At 42.7% G+C, this 19,732-nt stretch overlaps 1 protein-coding gene across 2 annotated transcripts in view; it reads right to left on the minus strand.

Annotated features, from left to right (window-relative positions):
• The window catches only part of ADAM12 (ADAM metallopeptidase domain 12), a 387,837-nt gene that overhangs the window by 273,710 nt on the left and 94,395 nt on the right, over nucleotides 1–19,732 (minus strand). For both annotated transcript variants that reach the window (XR_009696164.1, XM_061162904.1), the window contains one exon: nucleotides 2,866–2,939. Coding sequence is in view for 1 of the 2 variants with exons in the window: in XM_061162904.1 (XP_061018887.1) it covers nucleotides 2,866–2,939 (74 nt within the window). In the remaining variant the exon portion in view is untranslated. The remainder of the gene's footprint in view (nucleotides 1–2,865; nucleotides 2,940–19,732) is intronic.

Below are 19,732 nucleotides of genomic sequence, written 5' to 3' on the forward strand. Positions count from 1 at the left end.
CTCCATTTGGATAAATTCATTTGGCTAAATTCTTCATTTGGATCTTTTGGGCCAAAGCCTATGTAAATTAAAAGTCCTATTTTACACTGGATGGTTGATTATCTTCTGGGCCTGACAAACAGCCAGTAGCATACATGCATTTCATTCTATCTGTAACACTGCAGAATAGTTTTGGTATTCCTCATTTCAACAGTGAAGTTCTTATGGGACAGACATGCCACCTTTTTTCAAAAAACTTGTTATACTGAAATATTTGGAGGGAAATGGATCATTAATAAAATATTCACATTCCCGTGCTCTGGTTTTGAAAATGCTATTCTGAACAAAAGGAAACCTCCTCAGTTAGTATAAGTAGTGTAATTAAAATCAGGCTCTACAATGTCATGCTGCTAAGTTGCTTCAGTGGTTCTGACTCTGTGTGACCCTATGGACTGTAGCCCACCAGGCTCCTCTGAACACAGGATTTTCCAGGCAAGAATACTGGAGTGGGTTGCCATGGCCTCCTCCAGGGGATCTTCCTGACCCAGAGACTGAACCTGCATCTCTTACATCTCCTGCATTAGCAGGAGGTTCTTTGCCACTAGAGCCCCTGGGAAGCCCTACACAATGTCATAGGGGCACAAAAGCTATCTCCATATATTCTTCTAAACATACTTTGACAGTGAAGTTGGGAAAAGAAATAAATCAGGAAGAGAAAGTTTTATGTTTACAGCTTTTCTAATTTTGAGATTATCTTGTGATAGGCCCAGAATGGGCAGTGAGCAAATTAAGGCACCTTTAAAATGTTCTTTTATAAAAATTAGCCACTCTGTCGTCGTAAGCATGGACTATGGTACCCTCCTTAATGGAAGGTAAATCATTTTCAAAGGGAACCATGAAGAAGGCTATCAACTCACTTTACAGACTCAGAACCAGATGGGCTGTGAGAAATTAATTTCTTTATGGGAAAGGACTTCCATTAGAAAGCTAAATGAAGAAGAGTATCAGATTACACACAGACTATGATATCAACTAGGAAGACAAAAGAGGTAGAGACTCATTTATAAGAAAAATAAATCTATACGAACATCCACCAAAGTACTAACCAGGGTTATGTTTGGTAGTAGGGGTATTTTGGGGTGGCGATTGATTTTTTTTTCCCTATAATTTTCAATTTTTTTTTGTTTGCATTGGATACATACTCCTTTTAGAGTGAAAACTAACTTGAGGCTTTTATTAAGTCAATTTCTGTTCCCATACCTGCAGCCCTAACATCATGTGAAGGTGCAGGCTCAGTCTCACTGTTGCCACTTACCACAGTCCTCCACCAGGCTAATGCAGCAAAGACACTTCCCAGATCCAGCTGCCAATCCTAAAACCCCATCAAGGTATGCATCACCACCAAAAGCCTGATTTTCTTTTGCTCTTTCAAAGAATACCTAGTTCTGTCCACTGTGATATTTTCAAAACCACATTCAAAGAGTAGGCACAAAAATTTAAATGTCCTATGATATTCATATATGAAATAAAAGAGCATGACAGTATTTAATTTGTGGAGAGACATACCAAAAGCAATATTCAGGTTTCCATTCAACCCCCTGATTACCCAAGATGTGTGGCTGAACTTCTTTATTAAGATCACCAAGTCGCAAGAAAAGCTAAAATCTCATCATGTGCTGCTCACAAAATGCCAGGAGGCAGGCTGCACATCCTGAGAAGCAGACTGTGCTATTCTACATATATTCATTTGAAATACATGTATTTGTAATATATATTCACCTGTACTTTAAAATTTATCTATTTGTTTATAATTGCAGTGGGCCACGGTGTCAGATACTGAATGTGAGAACTGGCCATTCACGAACCTGTTCATCTGATTTGCTAAGGACCCTCAAACCAAAGCACCGATGTAAGTAAGTGATCTCATTCATTTACGTAGAGATGCTAAGTCAGATTTCTGTGACGCAATATCTCTGGCAGAACTCATTTCAATGAAGCTGTCTCACCTATACAGTCATTTCAACGAAAAATCAGCATTTCGCCGATGGGTAAGAGACAGGAACCAGTCACTCTGGAAGCGAGAAACTCCCATTTTGGATCAAGCAAGACTTGGGAACTTGATTTATCTCTTTAAATACAGATTGCTTATTAGGGGAGCTTGATTCTTCTTTGGTACTAATCAAATAGGATAGTGGGGGGTCCTTTAGATCTGAGGAGCCCATGGAGAGAGCCACAGACTGTAAAGGGTGACAAAATATGAGCTGTTGTTTTCACTTATGCCCTGAAGCAGCCATGGTTTTCTCCAGGGAAGGCACACAAAATATGTAATAACATCCATGTGCTTCAGAAAAAAAAATATAATATCATTTTCTGGAAATTTATGTAATTTTGCAAAAAAAAATGGGGGCCAAATTTTAAAATAAAAAGATAAAATAAATACTTCATAACACTGGAGACAAGCTCTGAAAGATAAAATAAACTCTTGGTATTTCCCAAGGAAAAAAAGAGCTTCAACCCATTTGAAGTTGTTTCTTCTTATATAACCCAGGAATTGCCAAAAGTCAACTAATTATGGAACAGTTATTGGAACAGAATAGAGGATGCTTAAATTCTATCCTTGAAAAGTCAGGCTCTGAAAAAAGAAACATCGGGACTATGAGAAAAACCTGCTGAGCTAGAAAGTTCTTTTTCAGAGTGATAAAATTCTTTATTTTTCCATTGGATCATTTTTTGAAGCTAATTCCAGCCTCAAATCCGAATCTGGATTATAAATCCACACATTCAGTTCTGCATCTCTAAATGCCAACCTCAGTTACACAGTACTTTCCAGTCTCCATGTCGAAACTTTCTCCTGTCCGGCCATAAACATGAATCAACCCGACTTACTCATTTCTTTCCAGGTTTACGATCAGTTCTCTGCTTGTCAGTTGTATTCGAAAACTCAACACTCCCGGGTGATTCTGAAAGATAAATAAGAGAAGTCAGTTGAAAATCATTTCACTTTGACACGCCAATATCTGACTATTCTCTGTAGACACCGTCATTGGAGAGAGAGAAAAATGCACTTCTTCCTGGGACCATTCTGAGACCTTGAGTAGAGGAGACCAAACAAGCAGGATGAGTCTGGAAAATGCATCACTCTCCCAGATAGTAATGACCCGGAATTCCTGGCCTCTGTTCACCTTTCCGTGGGCCACGTAGGCTTCGGGTCCTTCTTGACTCATAATTTATTCCTTCCTTGGTTTCTCTGTTTCCAGCAAAGACACTTGCATTTTCCCCAACGGTTCATGTCAGAAATTTGGAGTCTGTCTCCCTCAACAACTCCACCCAATCCGTGAAAAGGTCCTGTTGAGTCACCCTCCAAAGCACAATTCCTGTGGTCTAGGTCTGACATCTCCACACCCTGCTCTGATTCGAACCTCCTGGAAGCTGCAAAACCCTCTATTCCAAGTCCTTCTATACCTACCTGAGCTTTCCTCCCATCCACTCCTCAATGGCAGGTCAAAGATATTTTAAAAATCACAGCCTCATCCATCTACCCTTATCGATGATAGTACATTGACATCCCAGCACACTGATGATAATATGCAAATTTTTTTTCAAAAAAATTTTACTTAATCATAGTTGATATAAAATATTATATAAGTTACAGGTGTACAACATAGTGATTCACAATTTTTAAAGGTTATATTCTGTTTATAGTTATTATAAAAATACTGGCTATATTCTCTATGCTTGTAGCTTATACTATACCTAATAGTTTGTACCTTTAATTCCCTTCCCCATATGGCCTCTCCCCACTGCAAACCACTAATTTGTTTTTTGTATCTATGAGTCTACTCTTTTTTTCTGTATTCACTAACTTGTTGTATTTTTTAGATTCCATATATAAGTGATATCATACAGTATTTACCCTCCAAACCCATCCACGTTGCTGTAAATAGCAAAGTTTTCATTCCTTTTTATGACTGAGTAGTATTCCATTGTGTATATCCATCCATTCTCCACTCATCTATTGATGGACACTTAGGTTGCTCCCATATCTTGCCTTTGTAAGTAAGGTGGCTGTAAACATTGGAGTGAATCTGTTTTTTTTTTGAATTTGTGTTTTTGTTTTTTTGGGGGGTGGTATATGCCCAGGAGTAGAACTGCTGGGCCATATGGTAACTTTCTTTTCAGGTTTTGAGAAACCTCCATACTGTTCACTGTTTTTCACCCTTTAACGTGGACTATAGTGCCTACATGCCTACATGCCCTCCTGGCCCTCCACACCCACCTGCATTGCTCTCCTCCTGGCTCACCCAGCTCCAGCCATACTGACTTTGCCAGCTCCTCCAACACACCAGGCTGCTTGGCAGCTCTGAGGCAACATTCCCTCTGCCTCGAATGCTTTCTCCAACTACCCAGAATCAGCTTAAATATCAAGGATCCAAAGAAGCCTTACCTCACTCCCTGGTCTAATGACACCCACCTCTCCCCAGGTCTTCTTTCTTCCAGCCTCCTGCCCCCTCCCTCCCCGGAAGGAAGAACTCCCTTCCTACTCATTATAATTCAGTATATTGATTTGTGGGTCCACCTGTTTATTATGTCCCTTTTGTTGTTTGGTTGTTCAGTCACTCAGTCGTGTCTGACTCATTCATAGTCCATGGACTGCAGCACGCCAGGCTTCCCTGTCCTTCACGATCTCCCCGAGTTTGCTCAAATCCATGGCCATTGAGTTGTTGGCGCCATTTAAGCATCTCATCCTCTGTCCCCTTCCTTATCCTCCATGGTGCCAGACAAATAACAGAAGCTCAGTTAACATTTGGTGAAGAAAAGGATCAATGAATGAATAGGGCAAACAGCTCTACATCTTCTTCTTGCTAGGCAGACACCTTCTTCCACCTTGCTTCTGGGTCCCAAGAAACCCTAGTCTGTGCTTGCCAGTCTGTCAGTGGGGGGCAGGCATCTATATTCACTGTTCTGCCCCAGAAATCCCAACAAGTTTCTTGCCCCCCCTGGAGAATACAGCCATGCAGTACTGTCCCTAAACCCACATCCCTCTCCCAGGTTAGCCCCCATGTAAACCAGGGTGGTTGAACATGTCACATCCCTCTCGATGAGCCCAAGTCAGTGATGCAACATCCTTACCCAAGTCAAAATCTATTTGCCATCCCACAGTTATTCTACAAAGCCTCTTCCTTGCTTCCCTGCCTATTACATCCTCAGATGTAAAATCCCCTGATTCTGGGGATGGGCAGTCAAACTCCAACTCCCTCTGCCCCCCCAGCTAACATATTTCAATTGGAGGCATCACATGTCCATCAGGCATTTCTAAAATGTTTAATGTTGATTTTGAAAAGTGAATGTTGTGCTTTCATTCTGATGAGGTGGAGAGAGAGTTCACCCAGCATGACCACGCCCTGACTCAGCTCACCATAGTTGGTGTGCTCAGCTCAGGACAGGCAGTACTGCCCGCTGTCCAGGTGGATGGGAGAAGGGCAGAGGATGAGTTAATTCACAAATGATGCAACCAAGGTAAAGAAGAAAGAAAGTGGAGCCACTCAGTCATGTCTGACTTGTTGTGACCCCACGGACCATACCCGCCACGTTCGTCTGTCCAGGGAATTCTCTAGGTAAGAACACTAGAGTGGGTTGCCATTTCATTCTCCAGGGGATCTTCCCAACCCAGGGATCGAACCTGGATTTTCCGCATCACAGGCAGATTCTTTACCATCTGAGCCACCAGGGAAGCAGTTAAGGTAAGGAAGGACCAAATGCCATCACAGCCCACTGAGGAAACGAAGGCTGCTTAGCAACTTAAAAAGATCACAGTGGAGGAGAGATGGGTTAGGACAGAACTGAGAACGTGAACTCAAGATCACCAGCTCCTCCCAGGCGGTCTTGCCCTGGTGCTGCAAGTGAAATTTCAATCTTGTTCAAACATCATCACCCACATTAAATTACTGTTGCTGACTTCAGGGTATTGGTTTTGTCTGCCTGTATAGGTTCATCTGGATTCATGCTTCAACAAGAGGAGAATAAGTTTAGACATAATTCTCTAACATTCCATGTTTGAAAGACACTATTATAACTATTATAATATTATTCAATAAGAATATATTATATCCAAAAGGAGAAGGGGGCAGCAGAGGATGAGATGGTTAGATAGCATCCCCAACGCAATGGACATGAATTTGAGCAAACTCCAGGAGACAATGGTCAGAGGCCTGGCATGCTGCAGTCCATGGGATTGCTGAGTCAGGCACAATTTAGCGACTGAATGACAAAATTATAACTCCAAAGTTCAAGGGACTTTTTTTTACAAGACAGCATTTCAGCTTGTCTATGAAGAATCACATGCTCATAAGAGATAAATGGATTGTATTAATAAGTTCCAATAACTAACATTAAAATAATGAGTTTAGATGAAACAAAATTGAAATAGAACCCACAACAGAAGGTCACACGAGTTTGGGGATAATATTATAACTTGAATTAACTAATGCCATATAACCAGGGTGAGACACTATTAACTATATTTTAGGGCAGCCCTTGGAATGTCTTTTTGTAATTTCCCATATCTAATATGGTAACCATTAGCCACATATGGCTAGTTAAATTTAAATTAATTAAAGCAACATCAAAATTAAAAATCAATTCATCAGTCGCACTGGACACATTTCAAGACTCTAAAGCAGCACGGAGCTACTGGTTATCTCTGCTAGACAGCTCAGATGTGGAACATTTATTTTCACAGGGTTCACAGAAATTTCCATCTTCACTGTGCACCCCTGAGTCAGTAATAAAGGCCTGAAACTTGCATCATCCAATAACTGCCCGAGTACTACACTATTTTGAATGTTGGTGCTTTCGGGGGATAAAACTAAGTGCCAGCATAAGTTGTTATTTTTTTTTAAAGAAAGCTCTTCTCAATTAATTGATGGGTGACATTATTTTTTAAGTAGTTACTTAAGCTTGAGAGTTAAACTGGTGGACATTCATATACATAAAATACTTAAGTATTATATCTGGGTTTAAACAGATCTTATTTGTTTAAATAATCGTATTTACTTGTTTATTTCTGACTGCTGGGTCTTGCTTGCTGCATGGGCCTTCCTCCAGCTTGGGCGAGCGGGGCTATGCCCTCCTTGCGATGCCCGGGTTTCTCACCGCGGTGGCTTCTCTAGTGGCACAGGCTGCAGGGCGCCTGGGGCTTCAGCAGCTGCGACACGTGGGCTCAGGGCTGGAGAACGCGGGCTCCATGGCTGTCAGAGGCCTAGCTGCCTCACGGCATGCACGATCTTCCCAGAGCAGGGACCAAACCTGTGTCTCCTGCATCGGCAGGTGGACTTTCTACCACTGAGCCACCGGGGAAGCCCAGACCTTGTTTTCTATGGATTCATTCTAATGACAATACGAACATCAGTGATCTAGTGAAACCACACTTCCTACTTGCTATATTTTGATACTCCCTGGTGTTTCTAAGAATTGTATGGATTTCTGAGCATTTGCTGAACTTTTAAACTCAATATTCCTAAACACGCATAACTTACTTTGATTTTAATAGAGCAGACAAAAAAAGTGTTTCTCAGCCCTGGATTTGCTTTCGAGTCTGCCACAAGGACTTTTACCTAAATTTACCCATACTTCCTGACACTGGGATTTAATTACAAACACATACAGAGAGTTCTCTCCAAGGTCTACAATTTGTACTCATTAATTATATCTTAGAAAAACAAGATCATTAATTACTCTTGCAACAAAAGAGCAGAACAAAAATACATCTCAATGTTCTGTCAAGATGTGTCCGAACAGCATATGTTTGTCTATTTTATATATATGTGTGAAAATAATTACTTTAATTACAAATTGTGTTTGCCTAAGATATGGCATACATCACTATTTTATATTTTTCTCTTTTCTCACACCTAATTATTTTAAAGACAAATATTGACAATTACATTTGTGAATAAAAATTAAATATGTGCAGCATCCTCTTGACTTCCTGAAAAATTCAGCTAACTTAAACACAAACATTTGTACTAATTCCACATAAAGTCCCTACAGGAGCTGTTAGAATGCTGCAATGTCAACATATTTCAAATGAATACATTTTTCCCCAGGGAGGTAGTAAGAGCTTTATCTGTATATTTTAGTTGAGACCTGATTGGTATAGGCAAATTCAATGGAGAAGCTAAACAGAGAGCTATTTTAACTAAAAACCACTCCTTGCTAAAGATTTTTTAGTCTAAAAGCATGTATTCATCCCATTTTCTTTTGATTTTTAGACATAGGAGATGATGAACTAGTACTGGTTAAATACAGCATTCATTTTTAAAAATGACATATTGATTGCCCTAATAAAACCATATCTTATGAAAGCTTAAAGAACTGCATTTGCTGAATAAAACAATTAAATGCTTATCACTATGCTAGAAATGTCTTGACAGTCATTATAATTCTATTTTTTAATTGGGAAAAGTATATCCAAAAGAATATATAAAATATACAATTTATATAAAAGTATAATTTAAAAAACAACAATAAAATAATCACCAGGGTACCTACCACCCAATTGAAAAGTCAAAGTATTTCCAGAATCCTAGAAGCCACCCTGTATTCACTTGCTAAGGCTGCCAAGACAAAGTATCACAGGCTGGGTAGGTTAACTAACAAAAATTCATTTTTGCACAGTTCTGGAAGCTAGAAGCCCAGAACCAAGTGCACATTTAGTTTCTTCTGAGGCTGCTCTCCTTATAAGTTCCTCGTGGAAATGAGTTTAGGCTGGCTCTCCCAAATGGCTTGCCCAGGCAGGTCTACAAAGTACAGCTCTGGCTGGACCCCACTGCCTGTCACTGGGACCCTCATCTGCCCTGTGCTTTTTCTGAAGTCTCCCACAATGCACTTGTCCAGCACATCCCTCTTACCTGGAAATATAAACACACGTTTTAAAAGTGATTTTTTAAAATTAGCATAGTATTTTTCTTCTCATTATTATTCGCTGGGTTGCCTTTATTTGTTTAGTCCGTGTTAATAGCATTTTTATTCACAATAACCTCTTAAATGATATCCTACAGCAATGTAAATTATTTTCTCTGCTATGTGTTACTTATGAGAAATATTATAACACCAATAAAGGGATCATAAAAATGATCTAATTTCATGTTTTACTCTAAAATGTTAGGCTGCCATTCTTTAATTTGTGTAACTGGGGGCTCACCCAAATCTGGATTTAAACTGTTTCATCCTTGATGGCTACAAAATATCCCAAGTCTACAAAAGTAGATTTCTATGGATGGAGGAATGCTTATGATTTTTTTTTTCTATGTCTTCAAATAATAGCCAACTTTTAATAACTTAGAAAAATCTTAACCTGACCATTAAGTGGAAATAAGGTGAGAGAACCTGCAGAAAGGAAGGGAACTGCATTAAAAATCAGAAGTGGGGACCACAGCCAAATACACACCCATCACCACATCTAGGTTATCCTTGCAAGGACGATAATCAGTCAGAGCCAAAGTCATTTATCTCCACCGTTGATACCAGAAGCTCACAGGAACCTAATTTTTCAAGCAGAACAAGAATATTAAAATATTGCATTCCAGGGACTCTGAAATAACTAGATCCCTCCCTGGCACTAAATAAATGCTTCAGGCTGTAGGTCTGGCACTCACAGGGCACGAGGGAGTCATTTATTGCTATGAATATTTAGAGGCAATCTTGATTACCGCTTTAATATTAGTGCAGTGGTTGCACAGTCAGGAAGATATGAGCATCATGGAGTTGAGAGAGGACAAAACTGAATTAACTGGAGAATAACACAGTAAGGATGAGGGCACCGCAGCACCATGACGGGCGTCCCTGGCTTGGAGCCTTTTCGTTATTACGTAAATGATGCTAATGTTTATTCATGAGTCACTGATACTCTTCTCTGTTGGGAAAAGGACATTAGCAAACCTCTTGTTAAAATGTGCAGAATGGCGCATGTTATCCTCAGGTAGGAAGTGCTTTTGCAAGATATAGAATGTAGCTTGAAGCTGTTTTTGTGTTAAAATGTGAGGTTATTTTTTGCACTGTTTTTTTCTTACTGTATTGCTCTGCACAGTGGGTTCACAGGTTTCCAGCCCACTTCTCCTTTCCCACCAAAAAAAGGCAAAACCACTTGTTCTTTGGCATGTGTGATGTTCTTATTTCAAGTTCTTTATGCTGTTGCTACTGGCAGGACACTAATGCTTAAATTTGCAGCATTTCAGATTTCCATTTTTGACTACTCTAGCCAGTGCATCTTGAAGAAATAGAGATCAATGAAAAGAAATAGAGGAAAACAATAGGATGGGAAAGACTGGAGATATCTTCAAGAAAATTAGAGATACCAAGGGAACATTTCAAGAAAATACTGGCATGTAAGAAATGGTATGGACCTAACAGAAGCAGAAGACATTAAGAAGAGGTGGCAAGAACACACAGAATTGTACAAAAAAGATCTTCATGACCCAGACAACCACGATGATGTGATCACTCACCTAGAGCCAGACATCCTGGAATGGGAAGGCAAGTGGGCGTTAAGAAGCATCACTACAAACAAAACTAGCGGAGGTGATGGAATTCCAGCTGAGCTATTTCAAATCTTAAAAGATGATGCTGTTAAAGCATTGCACTCAATATGCCAGCAAATTTGGAAAACTCAGCAATGACCACAGGACTGGAAAAGGTCAGTTTTCATTCCAATTCCAAAGAAAGGCAATGCCAAAGAATGTTCAAACTACCACACAATTGCACTCATCTCCCAAGCTAGCAAAGTAATGCTCAAAATCTCCAAGTTAGGCTTCAACAGTACATGAACTGAGAAGTTTCAGATGTTCAAGCTGGATTTAGAAAAGGCAGAGGAGCCAGAGATCAAATTGCCAACATCCATTGGATTATAGAAAAAGCAAGAGAATTCCAGAAAAACATCTACCTCTGCTTCATTGACTACGCTAAAGCCTTTGACTGTGTGGATCACAACAAACTGTAGAAAATTCTTAAAGAGATGGGAATCCCTGACCATGTTACCTGCCTTCTGAGAAATCTATATGCAGGTCAAGAAGCAACAGTTAGAACTGGACATAGAACAACAGACTGATTCCAAGTTGGGAAAGGAGTATGTCAAGGCTGTATATTGTCACCCTGCTTATTTAGCTTATATGTAGAGTGGTGGTGGTGTTTTAGTTGCTAAGTCATGTCTCACTCTTGAGACCCCATGGACTGTAGCCTGCCAGGCTCCTCTGTCCATGCGATTCTCCAGGCAAGAATAATGGAGTGGGTTGCTATTTCCTTCTCCAGGGGATCCTCCCAACCCAGGAATCAAACTAGGGTCTCCTGTATTGCAGGCAGATTCTCTACTGACTGAGCTATGAGGGAAGCCCATGCAAAATGCCGGACAAGCAGGAATCAAGATTGCAAGCAGAAATATCAATAACCTCAGATATGCAGATGACACCACTCTTATGGCAGAAACCAAAGAGGAACTAAAGAGCCTCTTGATGAAGGTCAAAGAGAAAAAGTGAAAAAACTGGTTTAAAACTCAACTTTCAGAAAATGAAGATCATGGCATCTGCTCCCCATCACTTCATAGAAGATAGATGGGGAAACAACGGAAACAGTGAGAGATTTAATTTTCTTGGGCTCCAAAATTACTGTAGACGGGGACTGCAGCCATGAAATTAAAAGATGCTTGCTCCTTGAAGAAAAGCTATGGCAAACATAGTCAATATATTAAAAAGCAGAGGCATTACTTTGCCAACAAATGTCCATCTAGTCAAATCTATAGTTTTTTCCAGTAGTCACATATGGATGTGAGAGTAGGACCATAATGCCAAAGAACTGATGCTTTTGAATTGCAGTGCTGGAGAAAACTCTTGAGAGTCTGCAAGGAGATCAAACCAGTCAATCCTAAAGGAAACCAGTCCTGAATATTCATTGGTAAAGGTTGATGTTGAAGCTGAAACTCCAATACTTTGGCCACCAGATGCAAAGAACGGCTCGTTGGAAAGGACCCTGATGCTGGGAAAGATTGAAGGCAGGAGAAGGGAGCGACAGAGGATGAGATGGTTGGCTGGTATCACCAACTTGAGGTACATGAGTTTGTGCAAGCTCTGGGAGTTGGTGAAGGACAGGGAAGCCAGGCGTGCTACAGTCCACTAGCTCGCAGAGTCGAACACAACTGAACTGATTGAACTGACAGAATCAGAGCATCTTAAAGTCTCATTAATTCATTGAAACAGTGCTATTCTGCCTCCATGCATCTGTACACTACAGGATTACAGTTCCTCATGCTCTGTGTCCATCTAAGGACAATGGCAGATTCTGAGTGGAAAACGGTCATCTGTTTACTGTTGGGTTGTAAGAGGAGCCCAAAGCCTGACTTAACAGAAAGCAATCTGGAAAGCATCATGATGCAGGTTTCTCAAACATAACCCATCTAAATTTCAATTCTTATGTTACCACCTCTCCTCAATCCAATGCAAAGGTGAACTTGGGGAAAATTCACTCCTAGAGGCGCGCATCCCACACATGCAAGTGGCTGCATAAAGGACCCCTTCCTAGTGAGGCGGGAACCAGGCCATAGAGGGTTCTGCTCCCCTGCTGAGAGGAGGCTGGGAGCTGGACCACTCACACTGGGGGCTGGCTGAGACAGCCAGTGATTGCCAGTTCCCAGTCTGGCTCCTGGCCCCTTCGGGTCACTGGAGAGGACGCCTGCTCTCCTGCTCGGTTTCTTGGGACCTTAGTGATAAAGAATCCAAATGGGATCAGAGGGCAGAGAGTGTGCAACAAGAGGAAGAGTGGATGAGCTCAACGCAGAGCAATGTCAATTACAAGGTGATGGGAGAGGGGCTGCAGAGATAGAAATGAGCACCGTGCCGGGGAGGGGGAGGGGAGTCAGGGTGGGAGGGACTTGAGGACAGTCTGTTCTGCTGCTTAATGGTTCTTAACTGCTCTGGGCTTGGCGGCTGGACCCTAACCACCTCGTGGTGACACAGTGGCTTGGGAGCTAAACAGTGCGGTGAGATGGTGTTGCTGAAATGGGCCCCTGACGTCAGAGCCCAGCAGTTTGTGGGCTGATCCCCAGACCTCTGCTGCCCTCCCTTCCCACCCCCTGCTTCAGACATCTCCATTATCAGGAGGGACGGACAAACTCAAGCTCTGCCCGGCTGCCTGCTGATGGCTCAGCAACATCAGGACGCCCGGGGCAGGAGGCCAATGGCTACCAGGGACTTGATCATTTAAAAGACCACCCGCAGCCCGAGTGCCATGGGCCTGTCACCCTGCACACGAGGCACCAGCGCCTCCTGAACGTTCGTTGTCAGTGAGGTTGCACCACAAAAATGGGGCTTGTGATGTGGCATGCTGTGTGAGAAGAAGGCCTTGGCTAGGTGCCTGGGCCGGGGTTCACCCCAGCATCTTCAGACTCCCTCCAACAGCCGGGAAGAAGGTCACTGAGCCCCTGAGTGATGCCTTGTTGTTAAATCACTAAGTTGTGCCTGACTCTTTGCGACCCCATGGACTGCAGCACGCCAGGCCTCCCTGTCCATCACCAACTCCTGGAGCTTGCTCAAACTCATGTCCATCGAGTCGGTGATGCCATCCAACCATCTCATCCTCTGTCGTCCCCTTCTCCTCCTGCCTTCAATCTTTCCCAGCATCAGGGTCTTTTCCAATGAGTCAGCTCTTCACATCAGGTGGCCAAAGGATTGGGTCCTAGGGGCAAAGTGATGCCTATGGACGTTTTAAGTTGGATGTTTAGGAAGAAATAGGTAACAGTGCCTCTGCCTTTGAATGCAAAGAAGCAATACTCTCACCTAATAAAGAACTATTTCATCTTGAAAACACTGTTTTCCCATTTGGAAGACTGTACCTGGAAGAGGCTCAGGCCAGAAATGGGTCCACAGATAGGCCGGGTGCTGCCACCTGGGCCGAGGGACTGCTGGTGGCCTCTCTGCTGTCCTCTCTGAGGATAACAATCCTGCCTAACAGTGTGGTTGGCAGAAAAACGGGCCCCCAAAGATGTTCGAGGGGCTTCTCTGGTGGCTCAGTCCATAAAGAATCTGCTTGCAATGCAAGAGATCACCTGCAATGCAGGAGACCTGAGTTTGATCCCTGGGTGGGGAAGATCTCCTTGAGAAGGAAATGGCAACCCGCTCCAGTATTCTTGCCTGGGGAATCCCATGGACACAGGAGTCTGGTGGGGTATAGTCCATGGGGTCGCAAGAGTTGGACACAACTTAGTGACTAAACCACCACCGCAGATGTTCTAACCCGTGAATATGTGATCTTCCCTGAAAAAAAGGGGCCTCGTAGATGTGTAGAGAGGCACAGGGAAATATCATCCTAGTTTATTCAGATGGGCCCAGCATACTCGCGAGGGTCCTAAAAAGCAGAGGTAACTTTCACTGCTGGGGTTGGACAGATGTACAGGAGAGTCTGACCGTTTAGCTCACTTTCAAGATGGTGCAAGGGCTTTGCAAGCCATAGAAACAGAGGCCTCGAGAAGATAGGAATGGCCCTTCACCTTCAGCCAGCAAGAACACAGGGATCTGAGCCCGACAAACCTCCAAGAGCTGACTTCTGCCAGCATCTCAGTTGAGCAGGACAGACCCTCCCCAATGTCGCCATCAAGAAGGGCAGCTCAGAGAAAGCCTTGATTTTAACCTAGTGAGATGCAAAGCAGGAAATCCAACTCAGCCACCTGCCTTGTGACCTTCAGAACTGAGAGATCAAAAAGGGGTATTGTTTCAAGCCACTTAAGTTGTGGCAGTTTGGTAGAACAGCAATAGAAAACTGAAATTGTCAGAAAGATTGCTGTGAGATTCAAAGAGTAAAATGTCTGTTTGGAAACCGTCGCGCATGAAAGATGGAAATGCATGTTTATTACAGAAATCCAATCACAAACGAAACTGCTACTTCCCAGAATGACAGTGACAAAAGACCATTTCACTTATTATTTATTGCTTTTTACCCAAATTGAAACCCCTTGATGCTTTCTGTATTTTGATCTAAATGGGGATAATAAAACTAAGTTCTGTAAGATGCTAACAAGTTTTCAAAGAGAAATTTTATATATTCACTAGTTGGTGGCCTGTTTATAGGGGCTTCCCTGGTGCCTCAGTTGGTAAAGCATCTGCCTGCAGTGCAGGAGACACAGGTTGGATCCCTGGGTCGGGAAGATCCCCTGGAGAAGGGAATGGCTATCCACTCCAATATTCCTGCCTGGAGAATCCCATAGACAGAAGAGTCTGGCAGGCTACAGTCCATGGGGTCGCAAAGAGTCAGACACGACTGAGTGAGTGAGCACATACATATATCCCCCTCTTTTGTGGATTTCCTTCCCGTTTAGGTCACCCAGAGCATTGCGTAGCATTCCCTGGGCTGTACAGTAGGTTCTCGTTAGTTACCTAGTCTACACATGTCAATCCCATGGGAATACATGTCAATCCCAGTCTCCAACTCTTCCCATCCTTTCCCTCCCCCGCTTGGTTTCCAGCCATTTGTTCTCTACATCTGTGTCTCTATTTCTGCTTTGCAAATAAGATCAACTACACCATTTCTCTAGATTGCACATATGTGCATTAACATTCAATACCTGTTTTTCATACAGAGTGAAGTAAGCCAGAAAGACTTACTTTCGAGCATCAAGCAGTGGAAACTGAGTTCAGTAGCTCTTGTTTTATGTGGAAGGAAGATCTTTTTCCTGTCTGACCCGTGTTACAGAAGAGGGTGGAAGGTTCTGGAAGACCCACGTGGACACAATGTAGAACACATGAATGCTCTTCATCTTGATGTGAAATATTTTGAAGATAACCCTTTCTAAGGTTTGCTAACTGATATAACCAGGAATATTATGATAATAGAAAATAGGACAGAGCATTGCTTTTTGGAACAACTCGCGCAGTCTTACAAGACACAGCCGTAAAATAATACGCACTGTGTTTATTAACTAGAAGGCCTGGTTTCCAATTCAAAGTTCATTTATCTAACTAATTTGATGTCTGGAAACATTCATGCACCATTTTTTCCTACAACCCCATTTCGAAACTGTCAGTCAGTGGAAGTTAATAGCTTAAGTTGCTAGTTTGTTTGCAGGCAAGCTGTCTTCTAGAGAGACTATCCCATTCATATGTTGACTAAGAGCCATTTATAAAACATCATTGCAATCTCTTTCAAATAAACATTAGCAGAATATAATAAACTCTTTAAAAAAGTAATCCTGCTGTCAATCACGGAGGCACTATCAAGGCATTCTGTCCCAAGTGAAGCCTAGTGCAAACAAGTTTTTCTGTCCCAAACAGTGTTATAGCTAACTGTTAACTTTTTATGAAACACACCCTAATTGCTCCATGGAAATTCATGCTAAAAGCCTTGTAGAGAGCTACAAGGGAATTCATATTACACAACTTCATGCTAAAGGCCTTGTAGAGAGCTACCAGGGAATTCAAATTACACAACTTCAGACAGAAATTGCAGTATACGTGTCACCAGCTTTTCCCATAGCTTGACTCTCATGCAATTTATTGAGGCATTTGGGCCTCAGCATCAGGAGGGAGAAACAGCAGGACGGATGCAGGTGGCTGGCAGGGGCTGGGGGAGGACCGCAGGGGCAGCGTTAGGAGGCGGAGCCAGACAGGATGGCCCCATGGGCATGGATGACAGCTCTGTGACGGAGGCCACAGAAGGGCAGAGAGGGACTCAAGCGGCCACTCACTCCATGGAGTGCACAGGACTCTGTACCCCAGGAGACACAGCTTTCCATCTTTTTTTCTATAAATATTTTAAGCTTTGTGGACCATTTGGTCTTTGCTAGGACTACTCAACTCTGCTGGTGCAGGGCAAAAACAGCCACAGACAATACATAAATGAATGGGCATGGCTATGTGCCAATAAAACTTTATTTATGGACAGGGACATTTGAACTTTATGTCATTTTATATATCATGAAATAGCAACCATCTTTTGATTTTTTTTTTCCCCAGCCACTTAAAAACTTAAAAAAAAAATTCTCAAACTTAAGCGAGCATCAAAATCTCCTAGAGGGCTTGTGGAAATGCACATTGTAGGGTCCACCGTGAGTTTCTTATTCAGTAGATCTGGGATGGAGCCTGGCAATTGCATTTCTAAGAAGTAGTCACATGACTGACGCTGCTGGTCCAGGGACCACATTTTCAGAACTGCTGTGCCAGACCCATTTTTGCAGGGTGACAGTTCGCGAGCCGCCCTCAGCCTGCAGCTGATATTGGTTTGGCACCAAAGTGCAGGCCACCCAGTTTGTCAATTCGATTTAATTGCTGATCTCTAAGAGTCAGGAAAGTTCTCAGACAAATCTGGATGGGTTGCTTCTTGGAGAAAAAACAGTATCAGACAAATGGCAACCCTGGGCTTGCAGTTCACATGGCAACAACCAGCTAAAGTTGAAGGGCAACTGCTTGTTCTTCCAGTACCCCTGCCCGACCGTACCTGCACATGGCGACCAAGGGGCAGAGGTGACCTACTGTCTTACACCTGGCCAGCTTTGCTTGTCTATAACACCAGCTTGGCTCCTTGCAGTATTGGAATTCACAATCTCTGGTCTAAAATCAAACAGGACGATGATACGGGTTGGATGATTAGAAATAAGCATAGCAGGAATGGGTGAACCCGCCTTTTCTTCTGCTGCCTCCTCTGTCCTCCAGGACTTCTCCTCATCCCAGAGGGCCCATGAGATGCTCCTAACCTTCAAGTCCCTGCCTGATAGCTCAGGTAGAGCTATCCTCTCCCTGCACTTGACACTATACCTCACATTTGCCTGGGGCATGGTTATTTCTGTTCATGGCAAAGTGTTCGCCAGGCTACAAGCTTCTGGAAGCCTCAGTCAATTTTGAATATACATCAGGGTGCCTCAAGTGCTACTTTCTCAAACATCCAAAGCACGAAACTAATGCTTGTTGGTTTGATTCATTTGATCAAGACATTCAGAACTGCTGCTCAGTCATCTCTTCATCAAACAGTTACACGCCAGGTCCTCTGCTACATTCAGGCAGTCTAACCTGTGAGCCAATCTTGATCTTCACTCCAAAGTTCAGAGTAATGAAAATACCTTATTATACTGAACTTCCTTGGTGGCCCAGATCGTAAAGAATCCACTTGCAATGCGGGAGACCTGGGTTCGATCCCTGGATTGGGAAGATCCCCTGGAGGAGGGCACGGCAACCCACTCCAGTACTCTTGTTTGGAGAATCCCCATGGACAGAAAAACCTCGTGGGCTACAGTGCATGGGGTCACAAAGAGTCAGATATGACTCAGCCACTAAACACACATACTGAACAACAGAATATACCAGCTACTTTGTCGGTGATGTTGTGTTAACAAAGTTACATATTTAAATTTACCCTTAATACAGACAATTTTTAGGCCAACATAGAAAATCTCCTCCTTGCTGAGAACAAGGCTGGAGTTATCACAAATGTGTCATCAGCAAATTCTTAGCCTATTTTGAGCATTCCTGGATTAGCCATCTTAAACTAAACCACAGACGGTAAATGTGACAGCATTTAAGAGGCTCCTGTGTGGGGTTTCTCCTAGGACAATGCTAGCTGCCTCCAAGTGGTCATGTCACCACTGTGCCTTCACCGGGGCTATCTGTGACTCTGGCTTTAAGGACAGCCAGAAGGGCTCAGGGCTCCCTCTTTGTCCGCTGGGAAGAAAAAAGGAACAGCTCCAGTCCTGTAAATGACCTTACAACATCTACATGAAACTGGACCAATAATCATTTACTTGGATTGTACAACTAAGTAATGTTGACGTGACAAAAGGCAAAACAGAGAAAGAGGTGTCAAGATGGCCAACAGACGCAGCAGAGGGGTACAAACAGTCTACGGCTAACCTTCAAGATTTTTATCCAAGAAAGTGAAAGTGTTAGTCACGCGGTCATGTGTGACTCCTTGCAACCCCATGGACTGTAGCCCGACAGGTTCCTCTGTCCATGGAATTCTCCAGGCAAGAACACGGAAGTGGGCTGCCATTTCCTCTTCCAGGGGATCTTTTGGACCCAGGGATTGAACCTGGTCTCCTACATCGCAGGTAGATTCTTACCGTCTGAGCCAGCCGGGAAGTTCTTTTGAACCAAAGAGAATGAAAATTCTATTATTTTCTAGACATAGAAGGTCACATAAGGATGCCTGAAGCTCTACTGAAAAAAAATTTTTATTAGTAACAATTTCAAGGGGAGTCATTCAGAAACAATTTCAGATGAGTTACTAATTAGAAGACATTTTGTATAAATAAAATTGTGCATACATATATAGATTTTTCTCACACAGAAAAGGGGATCTTACCTAAAGGTGCACTGAAATAAAGAACTATAAAAACTGTTGCATGGTTTAAATTCAAGTTTAAATTCAAGGTTTCCCTGATAATTCTTTATAAATAGAAACACTGGGCATACACAGGGAACTATACTCACTTTTAAAACCTTTTTCATTGAAGTATAATCGCTTTACCAGCAGTGTTAGTTTCTATCCCCCTGCCACCTCCCCATCCCACCCCTCTGGGTCATCACAGGGCTCCGAGCTGAGCCCCTGGCGCTCTACCACAGGCTCCCGCTAGCTGTCTGCTTCACACGCGGTACTGTATGGACGTAAACCTAACCTCCAATTCGTCCCACCCTCACCTTCCCCTCCCCAAATGACCAGTCTCTGCAACGCTGTCTCTATTCTTGCCCTGGAGCTAGGTTCACCTGTACCATTTTTCTAGATTCCACAT

This window comes from Dama dama, chromosome 15 (genome assembly GCF_033118175.1).
Source record: "Dama dama isolate Ldn47 chromosome 15, ASM3311817v1, whole genome shotgun sequence".
NCBI lineage: Eukaryota > Metazoa > Chordata > Mammalia > Artiodactyla > Cervidae > Dama > Dama dama.